Raw genomic sequence first — 14,894 nt, 5'->3', positions numbered from 1 at the left:
TCCAGTCCTTGTGGGTAGTTCCACACCTAAAATTTGGAATCGGACTGATACACATTATTTTAATTAAAATGGAAGTGGGAACTAGATTGGTTCTCATGGAAACTACCGATTTTGGGTTAGCCCAATCCGGTTCCGGCAGTTCTCGATTCTTTTGTATATCCGTAGTTCTAATCTATCAATGCTTGCCTATCTGTGTGAACATTATACGCCACAGCTTGAGAGATTTTTGGTGCTTTCAAGCATTGCGAGCTGCCAGCTCTATCAGAATACAATTAATCGAACGAAAATGGGGCAGCTCATAACCCTCAAGTTCGGAGATTAGTTAGACAGATGGTCATGTAATCAGATTGCACCTAAACTTCATCTCCAAATCCAGTTGGATCTGTATTGCTTCCGGGAGTCTTTTTCTTCCCCGTTCGTTTCAGGCTCGTCATAAAAACTCAGCCCTAATTCTGCTGAAGGTTCTTTAATTCATTGCTGCAGTCTGCTTCAAACAATGTAGCTAGAGAAAATGGGAAATCATTTTTTCAAAAAGCTTATACTATCAGGAAGACGATCTGCAAAGTAAAGATAACCAACAAAGAATAGACAGCACATTCGATAACTGTAAAGTAAACAACTTGAATTTCAAATTTGGAGGAGACTTCCCCAAAACAAATATGACAATCAGCGGAACACCTAGTAGTCCTTCAATCACCAATAAATACACGTCTAATCCTGCAGACAAATCTGTCCTCTTTCCTAGGTCCAAAAATACGCTTCAGATTTGAAAAAAGAAGGGGGGAAAAAATCCTCCGGACCATAAAATAAAGAATGTAATATACAGCAGAAACCTTCCTGCACCCGCTTGTTCCCTTGCCAATTTCTGGACTTGCCAATTCCACGCCTCTTCCAGAAATTGGCAAAAGGAGTTCATTGGGCCTAGAATATGATCCACAATCACTTAGATATACCATTCCTTCACAGACAGTGAAAACCTTTCATCTGTTGGTATGTACTGAAGCTGGGTAGCAGTTTAATATCAGACTGTATCATCCTCTAAATCTGACGACTATACAAGATATATCATCTCGGCTGTCCCTTCTCAAAGCTTCTGCAGTCAGCTCTTTTGCCGCCTTTTCTGGATCTTTGATCCTTCCAGCGATATCAACTGCCTCTTGATTACTCACCACCTGAATCAATAATGTCCCGAATCAATAACAATGTAGCTCTCAAATGATAAGTTGACTCATTGGAGTATTTTCAGATGCTGATATTTGTAATTTTTCTTTGATATCTAATGTATTATTATTTGGAAACTTGCCTTCCAAAGACCATCACTTGCAAGGATTAATACATCCATATTGACTTCCACATTGATGGTTCTAATGTCAGGGTCTGAGCGTAAATGTAACTTCAGGCTCCTGTCTCCAAAAGCACGAGAAACTGCCAGCTGTCCGTTAACTCTTGGGACATCCCCTGGTAGAGTGAAAATTTAAGCTAAGGATCTTTGCAATATCCAAGTTTGTTTGTGCAGTAGAAGAATCATCAAATGTAAAAAGGTACCACTTTATTCAATCGCAATTTAACAAGGAAAATACAGGAGAGATCAAATATAAGGCAAGTGCTCGCAAGACGAGCTGGATTCCTTTGCATTGTCAATTCCGTATGATTCACACACACTTGACACTTATATGATCACGTGACAATTGAAACTGTCGATAAGACCATTTCACTCTACTTATCTCATAATGATGAATACTACAATCTCCAAACTCAAATTTGACACTGTTGATGTGGTTCAATTCACCATGCTTTCAAGTCCAATGAAAAATAGACTGAAGCACTGCTATCAATGTGACTCGGAAAAAAAACTGAGTAACATCCAGCAGGAACATAAAGGCTTGACACTTACACTTATCCCAACATCACAAACCTATGACATTACTGCTGTAGTCTTTCTGTTTGAGATGCATGCCACTGTACATTTTATGCTCAATAAGTAGCTCTTCCAAGTTACCAAAATCAATACTGAAGGTCAAAACTCATAACAAACTGCAAGTAGAAACATGGAAAAGGGACAACATAAATTCTATTATCAGAACAAGGCAGCTAGATCCATTATGCTATTAGTCTTTATTTGTGAAGTGCATAGCCCTTCTCAGAAAACAGTCCTTCAACCGCAGTGGGTGTCTAGCAATAAAGCTGTCAGAAGAAGCCAAGAAAACCCCTATTTCTGTGCAATCTTCACTGCACATTGGAATAAACACAATTCTTCATCGGTACTATTGTGCCGAAAAATTGAATAAGCCAGCAGAAGAAGGCCATCAGTAAATGTAGAAAGCACCAACTAGAACAGATAGGCTCAGGCAATGTATCAACTTGTGCACTTGCAACTTTGTCTAAGCAGTTGATGGATGAAGTATGAAATGCAGCGTGAACAGAGTAACAATGCTAAGGAAGTTCCACAGTTGTACAAACACAAATTGAAGCAACCTAAACCATGAAAGGAAATCATGGATTGATAACTGAGACATCAAGCTATCATGCCAGGCAGAATAGTCAAAAAGATGTTGAGCCTAGAAGGAAATTAGTCTAAACAAACTTAAGGGTCAACGGACAGCTGCCAGTTTCGATACCCTAGCACAGCAGGCCACTTATGTAACTTGTGGCTTTTAAAGCATAGGGTTAAGATTACAACTACTATAAGTATCTCTCTCATGAAAAATTCCCTATATGCAGTAATAGGCTCCCATGAATATACCAAAAAGAAAGAAGGTATAGAGCACGCTTGGAATTGTCCCCAAGCAATGGCTCTCTTTTGTCCTAAAAGCATCCGACTGACTTTGTGAACTATTGCTGAATCAATATTTGGGTCTTGACTAGTAAGTGAAAATTAAACAGACATAACAGCAACCTGAGAAGCTTGTTGTTTTCTTCATCAGCCCTCTGCAGGCTAAGAGAAACAAGGATAGAGCACCACAAGCCAGGGTTGACTGTTTTGATATCCCATAACAAGAAGTAACTCCCGCATCGTCAGTTCATGAAGCATGGAAAGACATGTCACCTTCTCATTCTTAGAGAAGATGAAATTTTCTACAACTCCAAAGCAGCAGACATCTGCTAATTCAAAATGATCAAACAAGAGCCTTCAGAAAAATAGGCTCAAGACTCGAGATTTAAGCATTTATTTTCATTTATGGAGATTTGAATATTAATTTTTCTACACAAATTGGGAAAGCTACTACACGTATTAAAGTATTCCTAAGTGCATTCAATTAGGACAGAGTTATTCCCCTTTGAAATAAAAACACATTAATTGATAAGGACATAAGTAAACACAAATTGATCTTTGCATATATCACCCCAATCAAAATCAGCTAACCTAACAACAATCAAAATAACCGTTTCCTATTAGAACCTCACACAAACTGATTAATATGCACAATTTCCCATGCCTTTTCAATTTGACCAGTCTCTGTAAAGTGCTCTTTTGGAACAAGAAGCTCCACATAGTTTTCTGCTCGAGTTTCATGAGATTTGTAACAGCGCAATTTAGAAATTAGGAGATTTTGCATGGTGGATTTGGTCATGAATACAGCATAAATGCCTTAAATAACAATGTTCTAAGAACCAAGAAGCTAACCATTGAGAGATTTTGAGCCATCAATTGCTTATAAAAGCATCATTAAGCATACAGGACAAAAAGCACATCTTGAACCATGATCAGCAAGGCTGATAGGAGAAACCTGGCATGTTTGAGACAAAGCCGCCTCTATGTTCAATGCTCCCTCTTTCTGTGCTGGGTTCATGATCGATACTCATCTGTAGAGCTCGACCCCCCCTTGAGAGAACTGCTCGTGAATCTCCAACATTAGCAACCAATAGTTGTTGGCCATTTATCAGTATTACCGTCACTGCAGTCGAACCACCACGTCCCAAGCCAGAACTATTGGAGAGTATCGCCTGGTCTGTCTTCTCATAAGCTTTTGAAATAGACCTATTGGGATTGACCCAGAACTCTTCCTGTAAGGTCAATGTTGAACAAGTAAAAGAACTTAGGACTGTGAGAGAATATGTAATGTTAATCCCATTAGAGTCCGATCACTTCAACCCACCTCCTTTAAGATGTTGGAAAACAAATGCTTTTGCAGGTACACGGGGACCTTGTCCCCCAAATGACCATCATAAATAGCAAAGAGCCCTAATTCGTGCCCTTTCTTTTGCATGAACTTGGCAACATGATAGTCCTCCATGGGATGATTGGCTTTCCCTTTTACTAGGCTGAAACCATACTTGATCAGCCCTTCGATGTTTCTTCCTTTACCAGAAGTAGAGGATTGAGCTCCTGCATGCTAATGTCCAAGAATTAAAGGGAAGAAACAATCCCACAAAATGCTACAATGCGATGATAGCCGAACAATGGCAAGCAATAGGACAATAGGTAGATATATCTTGATTGGGCTTTGAAAAATCTAGAAGAAATCTTCACAGTCGATCGCAAGCTCTGAAATCCAACTTCCCCATTCTTCCATACAGCACAATCATACAAAAGTAACCGAGTCTCTCCTGACTCACACACGGTCAAAAGGTATCCAACTAAATCCTTAAACAGCTAGACGAGGGCTAGAAACCCCGTAAACAAACAATATTTATTCCTTATACATGCATTTCAACCAGGGCAATTCAAGCGATAACTGGTCACTACATGCAAAGAAGACACAAAAGTACTCAATTGTAATGTCCATATACTCTGGATGCGTACACACAAAAACAGAAAGCAAAACAACAGAGGCTAAGAAGCCTAATAATATCAGTTTAGATCAATACCTGAGGATTGAAACAGCATAGCCTCGCCATCCAAGAAAACAACCCCAGGACCAGACAACAAAAGGGCCTTTGTGCAACTAAATTCCCAGCATCACTCCTCTGTTTCCCCCACCAAATTGACCAGCAAAACTCCGACCCCTAAAAACTGCCCAATCATGATCGTCAAACACCAAAACATACACACACACAAAAAAAAAAAAAAATTTGAGCACCTTCAGACAAAACTCGAAAAACCCACGAAGCAAAAAGCAATGGAAAATCAAACAGATGGGGGAAGCCGACAACTTTGCTTCTTAACTTTTCCAGCACAGCTGTCGACAGGTACCTCTTATGGCAGAGTAAGAGGGGGGGAGGCAAAGAGCGCATGCAAAGACAACAGAACTGCATACAAAGACAAGAGAACCGAGAGGAGAGAAGGGAATCTGCAGAGGGCTTTCGGGGCGTGCGCGTGTTTGGTATGCAACCGTTTAGGGAGGCCTTCTCTGAGAGATTGAAGAGAGCCCGAGAATAAAAGAGCAAAAAAGGCTGCTACAAAGCAGAGACAGGACTCTGTTCTGCCCTTTGACTTTGCTCCCTTTCGTTTTTCGTGCCTTCTTCTCTCTCCCCTTTTTCGTGTCCCGGCCGCTTTAATCCCCCCAATCATCATTCCCAGCCGTCGTCCCCCCCTGAACGGAGTATCCAAGTTCTTAAGACAAAATCGATGAGGCATTTTCCACGGCACGTAGTTATAGTTGTATATAATATTTTTATAAATTCTATTAATTGATTACGGCGGACAACACAAAGCAAGGCTATTACATTTTACAACGTTCGACCCTCGATTACAATGTAAGAGTCGCGAAAATTCTACAGGACAGTATTGTACTGTAGATAATTATGGAAACCTCCATATTCGTGCTTTGAGATAACTAGACAGAGAATATAACAACGGAGTGTATAGTCATTTTGAGGTTTGCGTTTTTCATTTTTCTCGGTGCCCCATGTTTCCCGTTTTTAGGTAAATTCCCTCTTACTTTCATACACAGCTCTCTTAACGTACAATCGGTTGATTGAACTTTTCCATCGGAACGCCACTAATATTAATGTGTTCACATTCAATTGCTGTTCACATTCAATTGCTGAGTAATTTGTTCACAAAAATATTTAGACATAAATTAATGAGAAATATTTATTATTAGCTAATTATCTTGAGTAGTATAAACGATCGTTTTCAGAAATTTTTTTTTTTATCAAATCGTTCATTTTTCATGAAATGTGCTCATTGTTTCATTTACTATTGTAGCGGGTCCTTAGCTTCCCACGAAGGAAGAAACCAAGTGCGACTCTATCGCACACCAGATGTCGACTTTTTCTTTGGTCAAATTTTGACTATTCAACTTCAGACGTCTGTGGGACCTCTCGAATTGGGACATTTTAATGAAGAAAATCGAACGCCCGGTCCTCGCGGTCTGATTTCATGCACGCCATTGTTTTAAAAATCGCGCCTCCCGATCGTTTCAAGGAGTTCTTGTTTCCAGGACAGAGAGAGATGGAACGTAAGGCGGCATGAGGGTTTTTTTGGCCAACGTGTTTAGCCAAACCTGCCGCTTCCAATCACTGGGGATGCGATCGAGATTATAAAATTCTGGAATGGTCAACAAGTGTGGTCTTGACCTGACCTAAGGTCCCGCCCCTTCAGCTAAACTTTGCTCTCTCTCTCTCTCTCTCTCTCTCTTTTTCCTTTCGAAATTCAAGTCAAGACCGCGTGGTTGGATTCCCATCGGTTTCAAGCGTCACGGTTCTCTCGTGCCGGTGCTCGCGGGATGACTGGAAAGGATGCGAAAGGACGACGGATGATTCGAGCCTAGGCCATACCGAGAGGGACTTGTGAGAATTTAACTTGCTTGGAGGCAACTTGGTTGGACCCAGGAAAACATCTGCTTGCCAATTCAAAGCGATGAAACGGTGCGCCGTTAGTGAATGAGACGTGCAATCAAAGGATTCAGAGAGTTGAGAATTCCATGTTGTCCCCGTCACTGGGGTCCAAGGCCAGTTAGCAGGCGGGCGTGACTTGGTCAAACGCATGACTAAGAATGACAAAAAAAAAAAAATCACAAAAAATCTCGATTTTATCTTGATTTCTTTTCAACATAAAAAACTCTAAAACATGCCAACTACGATACATTTATCATTTCTCTCGTGACATAAAAAATTTCTAAATTTGTACATATGGTACATTTACTTTCCATCAAGATTTTATTAAATTATTTTTCAGCAAAAATGATATTATTTTTATGTTAATTAAGTCAACACCGTTCGTCTTTTATTGTCCATGTTGGGAAATTATCAACGGTGTTCCTTGACGTAATCTTGATGGAGATAAATATATCCAATAGATATAAATTTGGGACATTTAGTATTTCAGAAAAAGATTTATGATACATAGCTAATAATGAATATAATTTAGGGTATTTCGGTGATTTTATAAAATCTTCTTTTGGTAATTATTATATTCACGTGGGAAGCAAAGTCAACGGGTCGACCCATGTTCAGTCTCCCACCCGTGCCTGCAATTGAATGCATCGTACTCCGACGACTCGATATGCGCGCGGGGGCGCGCTTTTTCTAATCCTCGGCCTTGTATGTATTCATTGTATGCCAAAGAACACCGCCTTCGTTTGTTCTTGCTTTATTGGTTTTTTATTTACGTTACTCGAAATATCCCGACTTTTCATCTAGATCAATTTTAAAAAAAAAACAAAAAAATTCTAGATCAATTTTATATCATCGTCCTATTTCATTATGGCTAAGAAACGAAGGAAGAGAAATATATCCGAAATGTTCGGAGCTTATTGAATTTTGATCAACTCAATTCTAAATTTTGTAATTTTGTTAAATCGAGTCGTAAATATATTTACATTTTGCATTAGAATTCCAGTTAAAATTAGTTGGATGGATTCAATTGCAAAATATGAAAATATTTTAGGGCTTAATTAGTAAAATTGAAAGGATTAAGACTAAATTGATCAACGTGCAATAATTTTATGACTTATTGGATAATTTTTCCACCAAAAGGAAAAAGCAAGGAAAAAATTGTAATTTATCAAGGAAATCCTTGAAGGTATATTTTCATTAGGTGTTTCGAGAGTATTATTTTCGGTGTGTTTCTCGGCCGACACGTGAAATTATAGAGGTGATTGATTTAGAAGTAAGTCGGCACCATTTAATAACGTGGGCTCCACCTTAGGATATGTTCAGTGTATTTTGTTCGAGTCGGTCGAACCAGACAAAATATCGTCCTGTCCGACCAAAGTTATGAGAAGTTTCGCACCAAAAAGATTGTTTCATGATCGACATGCGCCAGGCGATTCCCATGCGATGATTGCAAGACATGGTCTTATGCTATAGACGGTCGACCTTCGGTTCCCAGCCGCTTACCTGCATGCATGAAATATCGTATCTTGTTAAGTATAATCCGTCATTGCTTAAATATATAATTATAATGTACCTTATGGATATGCGGTCACCTTTTCCCGCTGGCATAAATTTTTGGGTTGTATGTTCTAACAGAGGCATGAGGCATCAAGGCATAAATCAAGATTTCAAATTCTGGAGATGGGTTTACAGATGCAATCTTTGCAATTACACCATCATCTGAGTTTTTACTTGGTACTTTCCCAAATTTTAGTACGATAATCCTTCTATAAGTGAGGCATAAGCGAGATGTTAATGCAGATATGGTCAATAAAACTGCATCTTGAGTTCAGGATGAGAAGGATACCGGTGTCTGAGACAACACGGTCTGCTATAACACTATACCGAGGCTGTCTTATATCCACGTGCGTATGATGTGTTTGTGTGTGCAACTAGTAAACTTTGATATTGATTTTGCCTGTAGCGATATCAGGACGAAAAATGCGACAGTCGACCAGTCCTAGAATGTATTAGCACTGGGATGGACTGTGAACAGCCCGAAAAGATCTTCTCAATGGGGAAATAACACAGCACAGAAGCATGAGAATGTATCCGGTTTGCGACAAGAGATCAACTGTAAATCCATCACGAAATGACATCCTTTCACTGAATGGGAGGTCGTTAGAGGTGGTTGTAGTGTTGTTAGCTCGAATGAGGCAGCCATTTAGATTAGGCCCTTCCAGTTGCCTCCTGCTCGGCCACAGCCAAGTATTTGGTCTTCAATGCAGCAACTTGCGTAACAGCAAAAGCTGCATTTTTCACATGACAGCACTTCTTTTCTTGACCGGTTACTGGGGCTTGGGCAAGCAGAGACCAACTGAAGACCCGAGTCATGAAATCGTCTGTTTTCCTTCTCACAAGAGGAGGTGTGATAACATATTACAGTTATCCTGCTTCAGACCAAGAGGAGGTATGATAACATATTACAGTTATCCTACTTCAGACCAAGCAACGGTGAAGACTGCTAGATGATGATGAGAGTAACTATGAACCGAAGAGAAAGCACAATGTTGGTTTTATTAGGGGCCCATATGTCCGTGTTATGACGTCTCTCTCCAGCTATGAGAACAAGATATACTATACACAACGGCTTCATACCTTTTTTTGTCAAACGAACAAATTCCATATATGGTACAAGTGGAAAATGATTAAGAAAAAGGACGGACCACCAGCTGCCTGGAACAATTCTAAACTTCCATGGTGTAGCTTTTCGAGGTTAAATTGCTGGTCAGGTCGAACTGGTGAAGAGAGAAGCAGTGCCATATGATATGTACTCGGGACTTCTACATCTTCTTGTGCCCCTTTCGGATTAGGCTGTGGCCATCTCCATGATATCTCCTCATGTTTCTTGCGTATTGCATAGTCACCTGTTAGGATAATGGAGTATCTCAGAAGTTTCACAAGCGGGAGAAGCAGCCAATACTTTAGCAAATACTTCTCCACTGCGTGGTGAAGCATACCTATAATTCTTTCAGCAACTCAAACTTGCGAGATTAGTTGCTCCTCGAAGAGAACTTGACTATCAAAGATAAGTGGACTTTACAGCAAACAATATTCGCCAATTACGTAACCCAATATCTAACGGCACACATGAACTTTAGCAGGATCACCAACAAGAAAAACTATCAAAGTTTTTTTGTCCAACAGTGTCATCCACTTATTATAACTAAGTAGAAACTTTCTGTGGGACATTCTCGTATGAAAAAATGGACTGCTGCAGCAGTCTCAGGTATGAATAAAGTTCAACTCTTACCCAGTTTGAGATAATCGCCTCCAATTAATTATTTGATGGGATTGTGGATGCCTTTGTAAAAATGCTGAACCATTGCCAATTCCATTTTCGTCGCCCGCAATTTGGTCAGAGTAACTAGAAGTTGACGGCGACCAAACTGGAACGACTCCTCCATCCCTCTCTCTCCTGCCAGTGCTCGAAGACTCTGCAGTGGAATCTTCAGCATCATTATGTAGCCCAGGTGAAAAGTTATACATTGGTTGGGTGTTGTTTGGTCGAAGTTGTTGGAAAACTCCCTCATTTAACGTGTCTCTTCTTGGTTCTTCATTCAAATTTACATTTGCAGGCACTTCTGCTCTAGTATCACCTATGGAGTTTTGAATACCAGAAGAAGTCTCTTCTTCATCCGCTCTAACCAGAGAAGTTATGCTTGGTACCATCTGATCCTCATAGCGGTGAACTGGACCTGGTGGGTTATTCCGCATAGTTTCGTGATTTTCCTCCATTTGAATATCTTGAGGAAAAGCGATCGGAGCTGATTCAGATGAGTCTCCCAGCCCTTCTTCAGTTCCGTTTTCTATAGCGGCTCTTGATGTTGCTTCGTGCTGCCACATAATGGAAAGTGCATCTTGCAGCCTTACTTTGGCTGCATCTATACTTACAATAGGGAGAGGATAATTTGATCCAAGCTCAATTCCAGCAGCTTGAAGAACCGATTCAGGTGCATTCCAAGGATGGTGTATCCATTCCGTTGGTAGTCTGGCCAGTTCGGGAAGCCATCGTCGTACATATTCTCCATTAGGATCAAACTTGTAACCTTCAAACTGCAGAAGAACTGAAGATTAGTCATTTGGACCCCATGAAACAATTCGACAAAAATGTATAATTATTGCCCAATGAAAGTAGTAAGGGAAAAAATTGGTATTAAGTTAAACATAAGCTCAAAGTGTGAACAAAGCATGAGATGTTAGTCAGATGGGAACAGTAGTATGCTGAAGTCACCAGCTTTTGCTTCATGGTTTCATTAATTCATTACTTTTCAGTTTCTGTCGATGGAGTTATTACACTGCTTCAGCAGAGATGACATGGTGAAAGAGAACAAATGGTCTAAGCAAGGAGATCACACTGATCAATTAGGGAAGTATGCAAAAGTCTATAGTACATCTAAACACTTGAGATATGTTGGTACGTTCGAACCATATAGATAGAAACTCCTTTCTTTTTTGGGAAATGTGGCTTTGCAGCATACCAAGTGCCATTTCACTTGAAAGATATCCTAAAATGCTACAGCATCATTGATATGACATTGAGTAAGAAAGAAAGGACATCACGGTAATAACTGGATTGCAGCTGACTCACTGATGAATTATCAGAGTGAGGAATATATTAAATGCCTAAGTCAACAGCTTAAGTTAAAGTTGCCACGATGGCCTTCACGGAGATTCATGAAGTCAAGTAACTTAGACGATTTATGTCAGTGTGCAACTGGTAGTAGCATTAGTACCTGTGGATTATCAATGCGGTCAAACTCACGACCATCAGGGATTGTACCGGATATGTATTGCCATCCAAGGGCATCACTTTCTAGATCTGCATCCAAGAGGGTGTCCCAGAAGTATTTCATCCCCCATCTCCATGGAAGTTGCAAAACCTTCACAAAGAAGCTTGAAACCACAACTCTAATACGATCATGAAGCCACCCTGTAGCCCACAACTCCCTCATGCCGGCATCAACTAGTGGATACCCAGTTCTGCCTTGTCTCCATGCCTTAAAATGCCCCTCATCCACAACCCATGGGAAGTACTTGAGGTGTCCAAGGAGAGGCCTTTCATGGCTGTAAGGATGGTTAAAGCTCATGTACCTTGAGTACTCTCGTAGACCAATAGATTTAAGGAACAAGTTCACGCTCTCTTCACCAGCCTTGTTCCCCTCATTCGCCCATAAAACCTGCTTGATGCGAACCAGGTGAAAGACTTTCCTCACGCTAACTTCTCCGAAGTGCAAGTGAGGAGAGAGGAATGAGGTTGTAGCACTGTCAGCCTTTCTGCGGTTTTTAGAGTACTCTAAAAGTGGTCCATTAACAAATGTGGTCAGAGCCTTATCAGCATTACTCCACCCAGGGGACCAAGCACGAGCAAGAAGCGCATTGCTTCCTTTCTCAGATTCGTCTTCAAACACCAAAGCTTCTGAAGGACATCTTGATACATCACCTAAACAAAGGGCGTGAAAATTTTAGCATATAAAAGTGTGCCAATTGTAGGTCAGGGCAGTTATACAAAACTCATGAAGAGAGCTTATGTTGGGAAAACTAAGGTGAAAATGGAAGAGTGCAACCCTCTCAGACATAGCAAACAGTTGCTCCCCTCCTTTCCCCCTCCTTCACTCTCAAAATGATATACTTATAGTCAAAATAAGATATGACAACATGGATTAACCACAGAGTTTTGTTTCATTTAGTCAACACCGCCTCTCTCAATGTCATTGAAAAAAAAAAAAAACATCAGCACTCAGCTAAGTTGCAAATTGTCACTAGTTGTCTTCCTGATGATGGGGAAATCGACTGGACCTCAATGGTGGCCAATCAAAACAGAAAGACTCTAATGTAATCTCCATGAGGAAAGTGGACTAGATTCTGCTCTCATATTCTGAGCATTCCAGTATGGAAAGAAGGCAAACGTTTATTCTGCTGTGAATTTTGTCTGGTATGTTTTGAGGACTTCCTGAACTAAAGATTGATGTCCAGTTTAAAAGCTCAAGCTTAAGCTTGGAGATGACATCATCATACATCCACCAGGTTTACCGAAATTTTGGATATGGACATCCTCTAGGATGGTTTGATAAATATAGTTGATGCCAAACTATTTTCCAAGAAGTGCATATTGCAGAGTGTTTCTGAAATGTAAAGAACAGAAACAACAGACATAGAACGAACCTGAAATTATTCTCTTTGGAGGAAGCAGTGGGGATTCTGGATCATAAGGCATGCTGAGGCATTTCTCCCAGAAACCAGCAAAGGTTGTGAATGGATGGCCTTGATCATCATTTACTTCCCACGGTTCATAGAGCAAGTCTGCATTGAATGAGTGTACATTTATCCCCTGGGCGTTCAAAACCTCCTTTGCTCTGTGATCTCTGACAAGTGATATGGGATCTGAATGCATGGGACTTATCAGTAAATGCCGAAAGCAGTAGCACTGCCACAGTAGCACTAGACTAATTCTGAAAGCAATCAGATATACAAAGCAGCAGAAAACAATTCCTTGAGGAAACTAAATTTCTTCTTGTTGATCTAATGATTTGCTCAGGAACTTAAAGGTATGTCCAGAAAACTGATGAAAAGATGCAGAATCAAAAAGGAGACTGAATTTGAGACCCGTTGACAGGAAAAATCCAGCTTCGTCGACAACTGATTATCAATTCTCGTCATTCAAATATTCCAAGAGCTAGTACCCAGTACAACAGACAAGCTCAACTCTTTTCCCTTAATGTCAGCAGAGTAGAAATTTCACAAGTCCATCCTATTCCTTGGTGAACCAACTTTAGATTTATCGTCACCGTGAAATCCAACAAACATCAACAGAACCAGTTAAATTGGTCGAACGTCATATTTCTACTGTACACCGAACTAATAGTCCTAAACTCCTTTCGACAAGGCAAAACAGGAAAAGCAACAAGGCATACGCCGCACCCCCGATCAAAGTTATGCGCAAGATCCACAAACAGAAAAAGGATCACAACAAGCTCATTCTGGAATCACAATTATGGACCCGCACCCAAATCGAAAAGAAGCACTAACCATACAAGTGGTTAAAGAAGAGCTGAGTAGCTCCAGTGGACTTAACAAGCTCCAGGAGGGAGGAAACGCTGTCAGTGGATCTCCTGGTGATGAGGCAAGTGCCAAGGCTTCTGAGGGACGAGTCAAGGTGAGCCAGGCTGTGCTTCAGCCACCACCTCGAAACCCTACCAGGGTAATACGCGCCTTCTTCCTCGGGTGCCCAGATGAACACGGCCAGCACAGAACCTGACCTCACCCCAGCCGCTAGTGCAGGGTTGTCCTCAACCCTCAGATCTCTCCTGAACCACACTATGCTACACCCAGACATGTCTGTTCTTCTTCTTCTTCACATTCAAACAATCACAGCATAGGAAGACCCGACCGTGGCCACCAACCTCTGCGTAGATTTCTCCAACTCTCGCTTGCTCAGCTACGAAGCATAGCATACCTCTTTCGGAATGTCAGCTGATCTTATCTTGTTCCTTTGCACATGCAACCTTTGCTATTATGAGCAGGGGAATGCTTAGCACAGCAATGACCAAGAAATGACAAAAAGAAATAGTTTTTTTAATGGGTATCTCTGACTCTAATCGGGAATGATGCTGCTCTTCTTCCTGCTTCTTCGGTGAATAAATTTTTATGTTCTTTCCGGGAATTTCGGCAGAAAATAATTTTGGTGGTGTTTCCCCTTTCAGCCCAGGAGCCTCTGTAGAGAGAGAGAGAGACCGGGGGACAGAGAGACTTGGACCGTGAATGAAGAGGATTGGTTAATGGCAGTGGGAATACTACAACCAAATTGACAGGCAAATTGCAGCCACAACTTTTCTTTTCTTTTTCTACAAGATTTTTCTTTTTTAATAAAAATTTTACCCTTATCCTATGCAAAGAAAACAGATCCCACCCGTCTCTCCAGTTGCTTCGATAGCCCTTATCTTTGACAGGGTGGAAATATTTCCAGAATCTAAAAAGGAAGCTGACAGAAAATTTTGTCGTCTATTTATTATATTGCTCACCGCAAGATAGACACTTGAGTCCGACGTTTGGTCGCCTTCGCGATGTTAGACAATGCTTGGAGCAGCTCTTGCATTCATCTTTCTCTTCCATAAATATAGCAGGGCCAGGGG

The 14,894-nt window shown here is 40.7% G+C and overlaps 2 protein-coding genes across 13 annotated transcripts; both read right to left on the bottom strand.

Moving 5' to 3' along the window:
- Positions 1–596: 596 nt before the first annotated feature.
- Positions 597–5,422, bottom strand: LOC104447952 (probable protein phosphatase 2C 9). Of its 11 annotated transcripts, none has more exons than XM_039310166.1 (6): positions 5,022–5,418; positions 4,810–4,954; positions 4,098–4,327; positions 3,729–4,005; positions 1,304–1,458; positions 597–1,172 (listed from the first exon to the last, which is right to left on the bottom strand). In XM_039310166.1, exons 2-6 carry the CDS (start codon positions 4,826–4,828, stop codon positions 1,032–1,034), a joined length of 822 nt encoding a protein of 273 aa, XP_039166100.1. In that variant the 5' UTR covers positions 4,829–4,954; positions 5,022–5,418; the 3' UTR covers positions 597–1,031. The 11 variants fall into 11 exon arrangements, with proteins under 11 accessions (XP_039166100.1, XP_039166102.1, XP_039166103.1 ...); XM_039310168.1 differs by having other exon boundaries at positions 4,810–4,947; XM_039310169.1 differs by having other exon boundaries at positions 5,108–5,418.
- Positions 5,423–9,249: 3,827 nt separating this feature from the next.
- LOC104447950 (cryptochrome-1) lies at positions 9,250–14,550 on the bottom strand. 2 transcript variants are annotated; one of them, XM_010061700.3, is made up of 5 exons: positions 13,792–14,549; positions 12,928–13,146; positions 11,499–12,205; positions 10,016–10,818; positions 9,250–9,629 (listed from the first exon to the last, which is right to left on the bottom strand). In XM_010061700.3, the coding sequence occupies exons 1-5, from the start codon at positions 14,096–14,098 to the stop codon at positions 9,626–9,628; spliced, it is 2,040 nt and encodes a 679-aa protein (XP_010060002.1). In that variant the 5' UTR covers positions 14,099–14,549; the 3' UTR covers positions 9,250–9,625. The 2 variants fall into 2 exon arrangements, with proteins under 2 accessions (XP_010060002.1, XP_010060003.1); XM_010061701.3 differs by lacking the exon at positions 9,250–9,629 and having other exon boundaries at positions 10,012–10,818; positions 13,792–14,550.
- Positions 14,551–14,894: the final 344 nt, after the last annotated feature.

Source organism: Eucalyptus grandis, chromosome 3 (assembly GCF_016545825.1).
Source record: "Eucalyptus grandis isolate ANBG69807.140 chromosome 3, ASM1654582v1, whole genome shotgun sequence".
Classification (NCBI taxonomy): domain Eukaryota; kingdom Viridiplantae; phylum Streptophyta; class Magnoliopsida; order Myrtales; family Myrtaceae; genus Eucalyptus; species Eucalyptus grandis.
This window is presented reverse-complemented; position numbering and strand designations above follow the sequence as displayed.

Bases quoted from the DNA above. Each gene is read 5' to 3' on its own strand.
- LOC104447952 (XM_010061703.3), bottom strand. From the start codon at position 4,839: ATGGCGAGGCTATGCTGTTTCAATCCTCAG. The intron at 4,335-4,809 runs GTATTGATCTAA...CTTGGACATTAG, and splicing joins TATGCTGTTTCAATCCTCAG to CATGCAGGAGCTCAATCCTC. The intron at 4,006-4,097 runs GTGGGTTGAAGT...TTGACCTTACAG, and splicing joins TTTCCAACATCTTAAAGGAG to GAAGAGTTCTGGGTCAATCC.
- LOC104447950 (XM_010061701.3), bottom strand. From the start codon at position 14,098: ATGTCTGGGTGTAGCATAGTGTGGTTCAGGAGAGATCTGAGGGTTGAG. The intron at 12,206-12,927 runs GTTCGTTCTATG...CCCTTTGTTTAG, and splicing joins TCCAAAGAGAATAATTTCAG to GTGATGTATCAAGATGTCCT. The intron at 10,819-11,498 runs GTACTAATGCTA...GTTCTTCTGCAG, and splicing joins ACCGCATTGATAATCCACAG to TTTGAAGGTTACAAGTTTGA.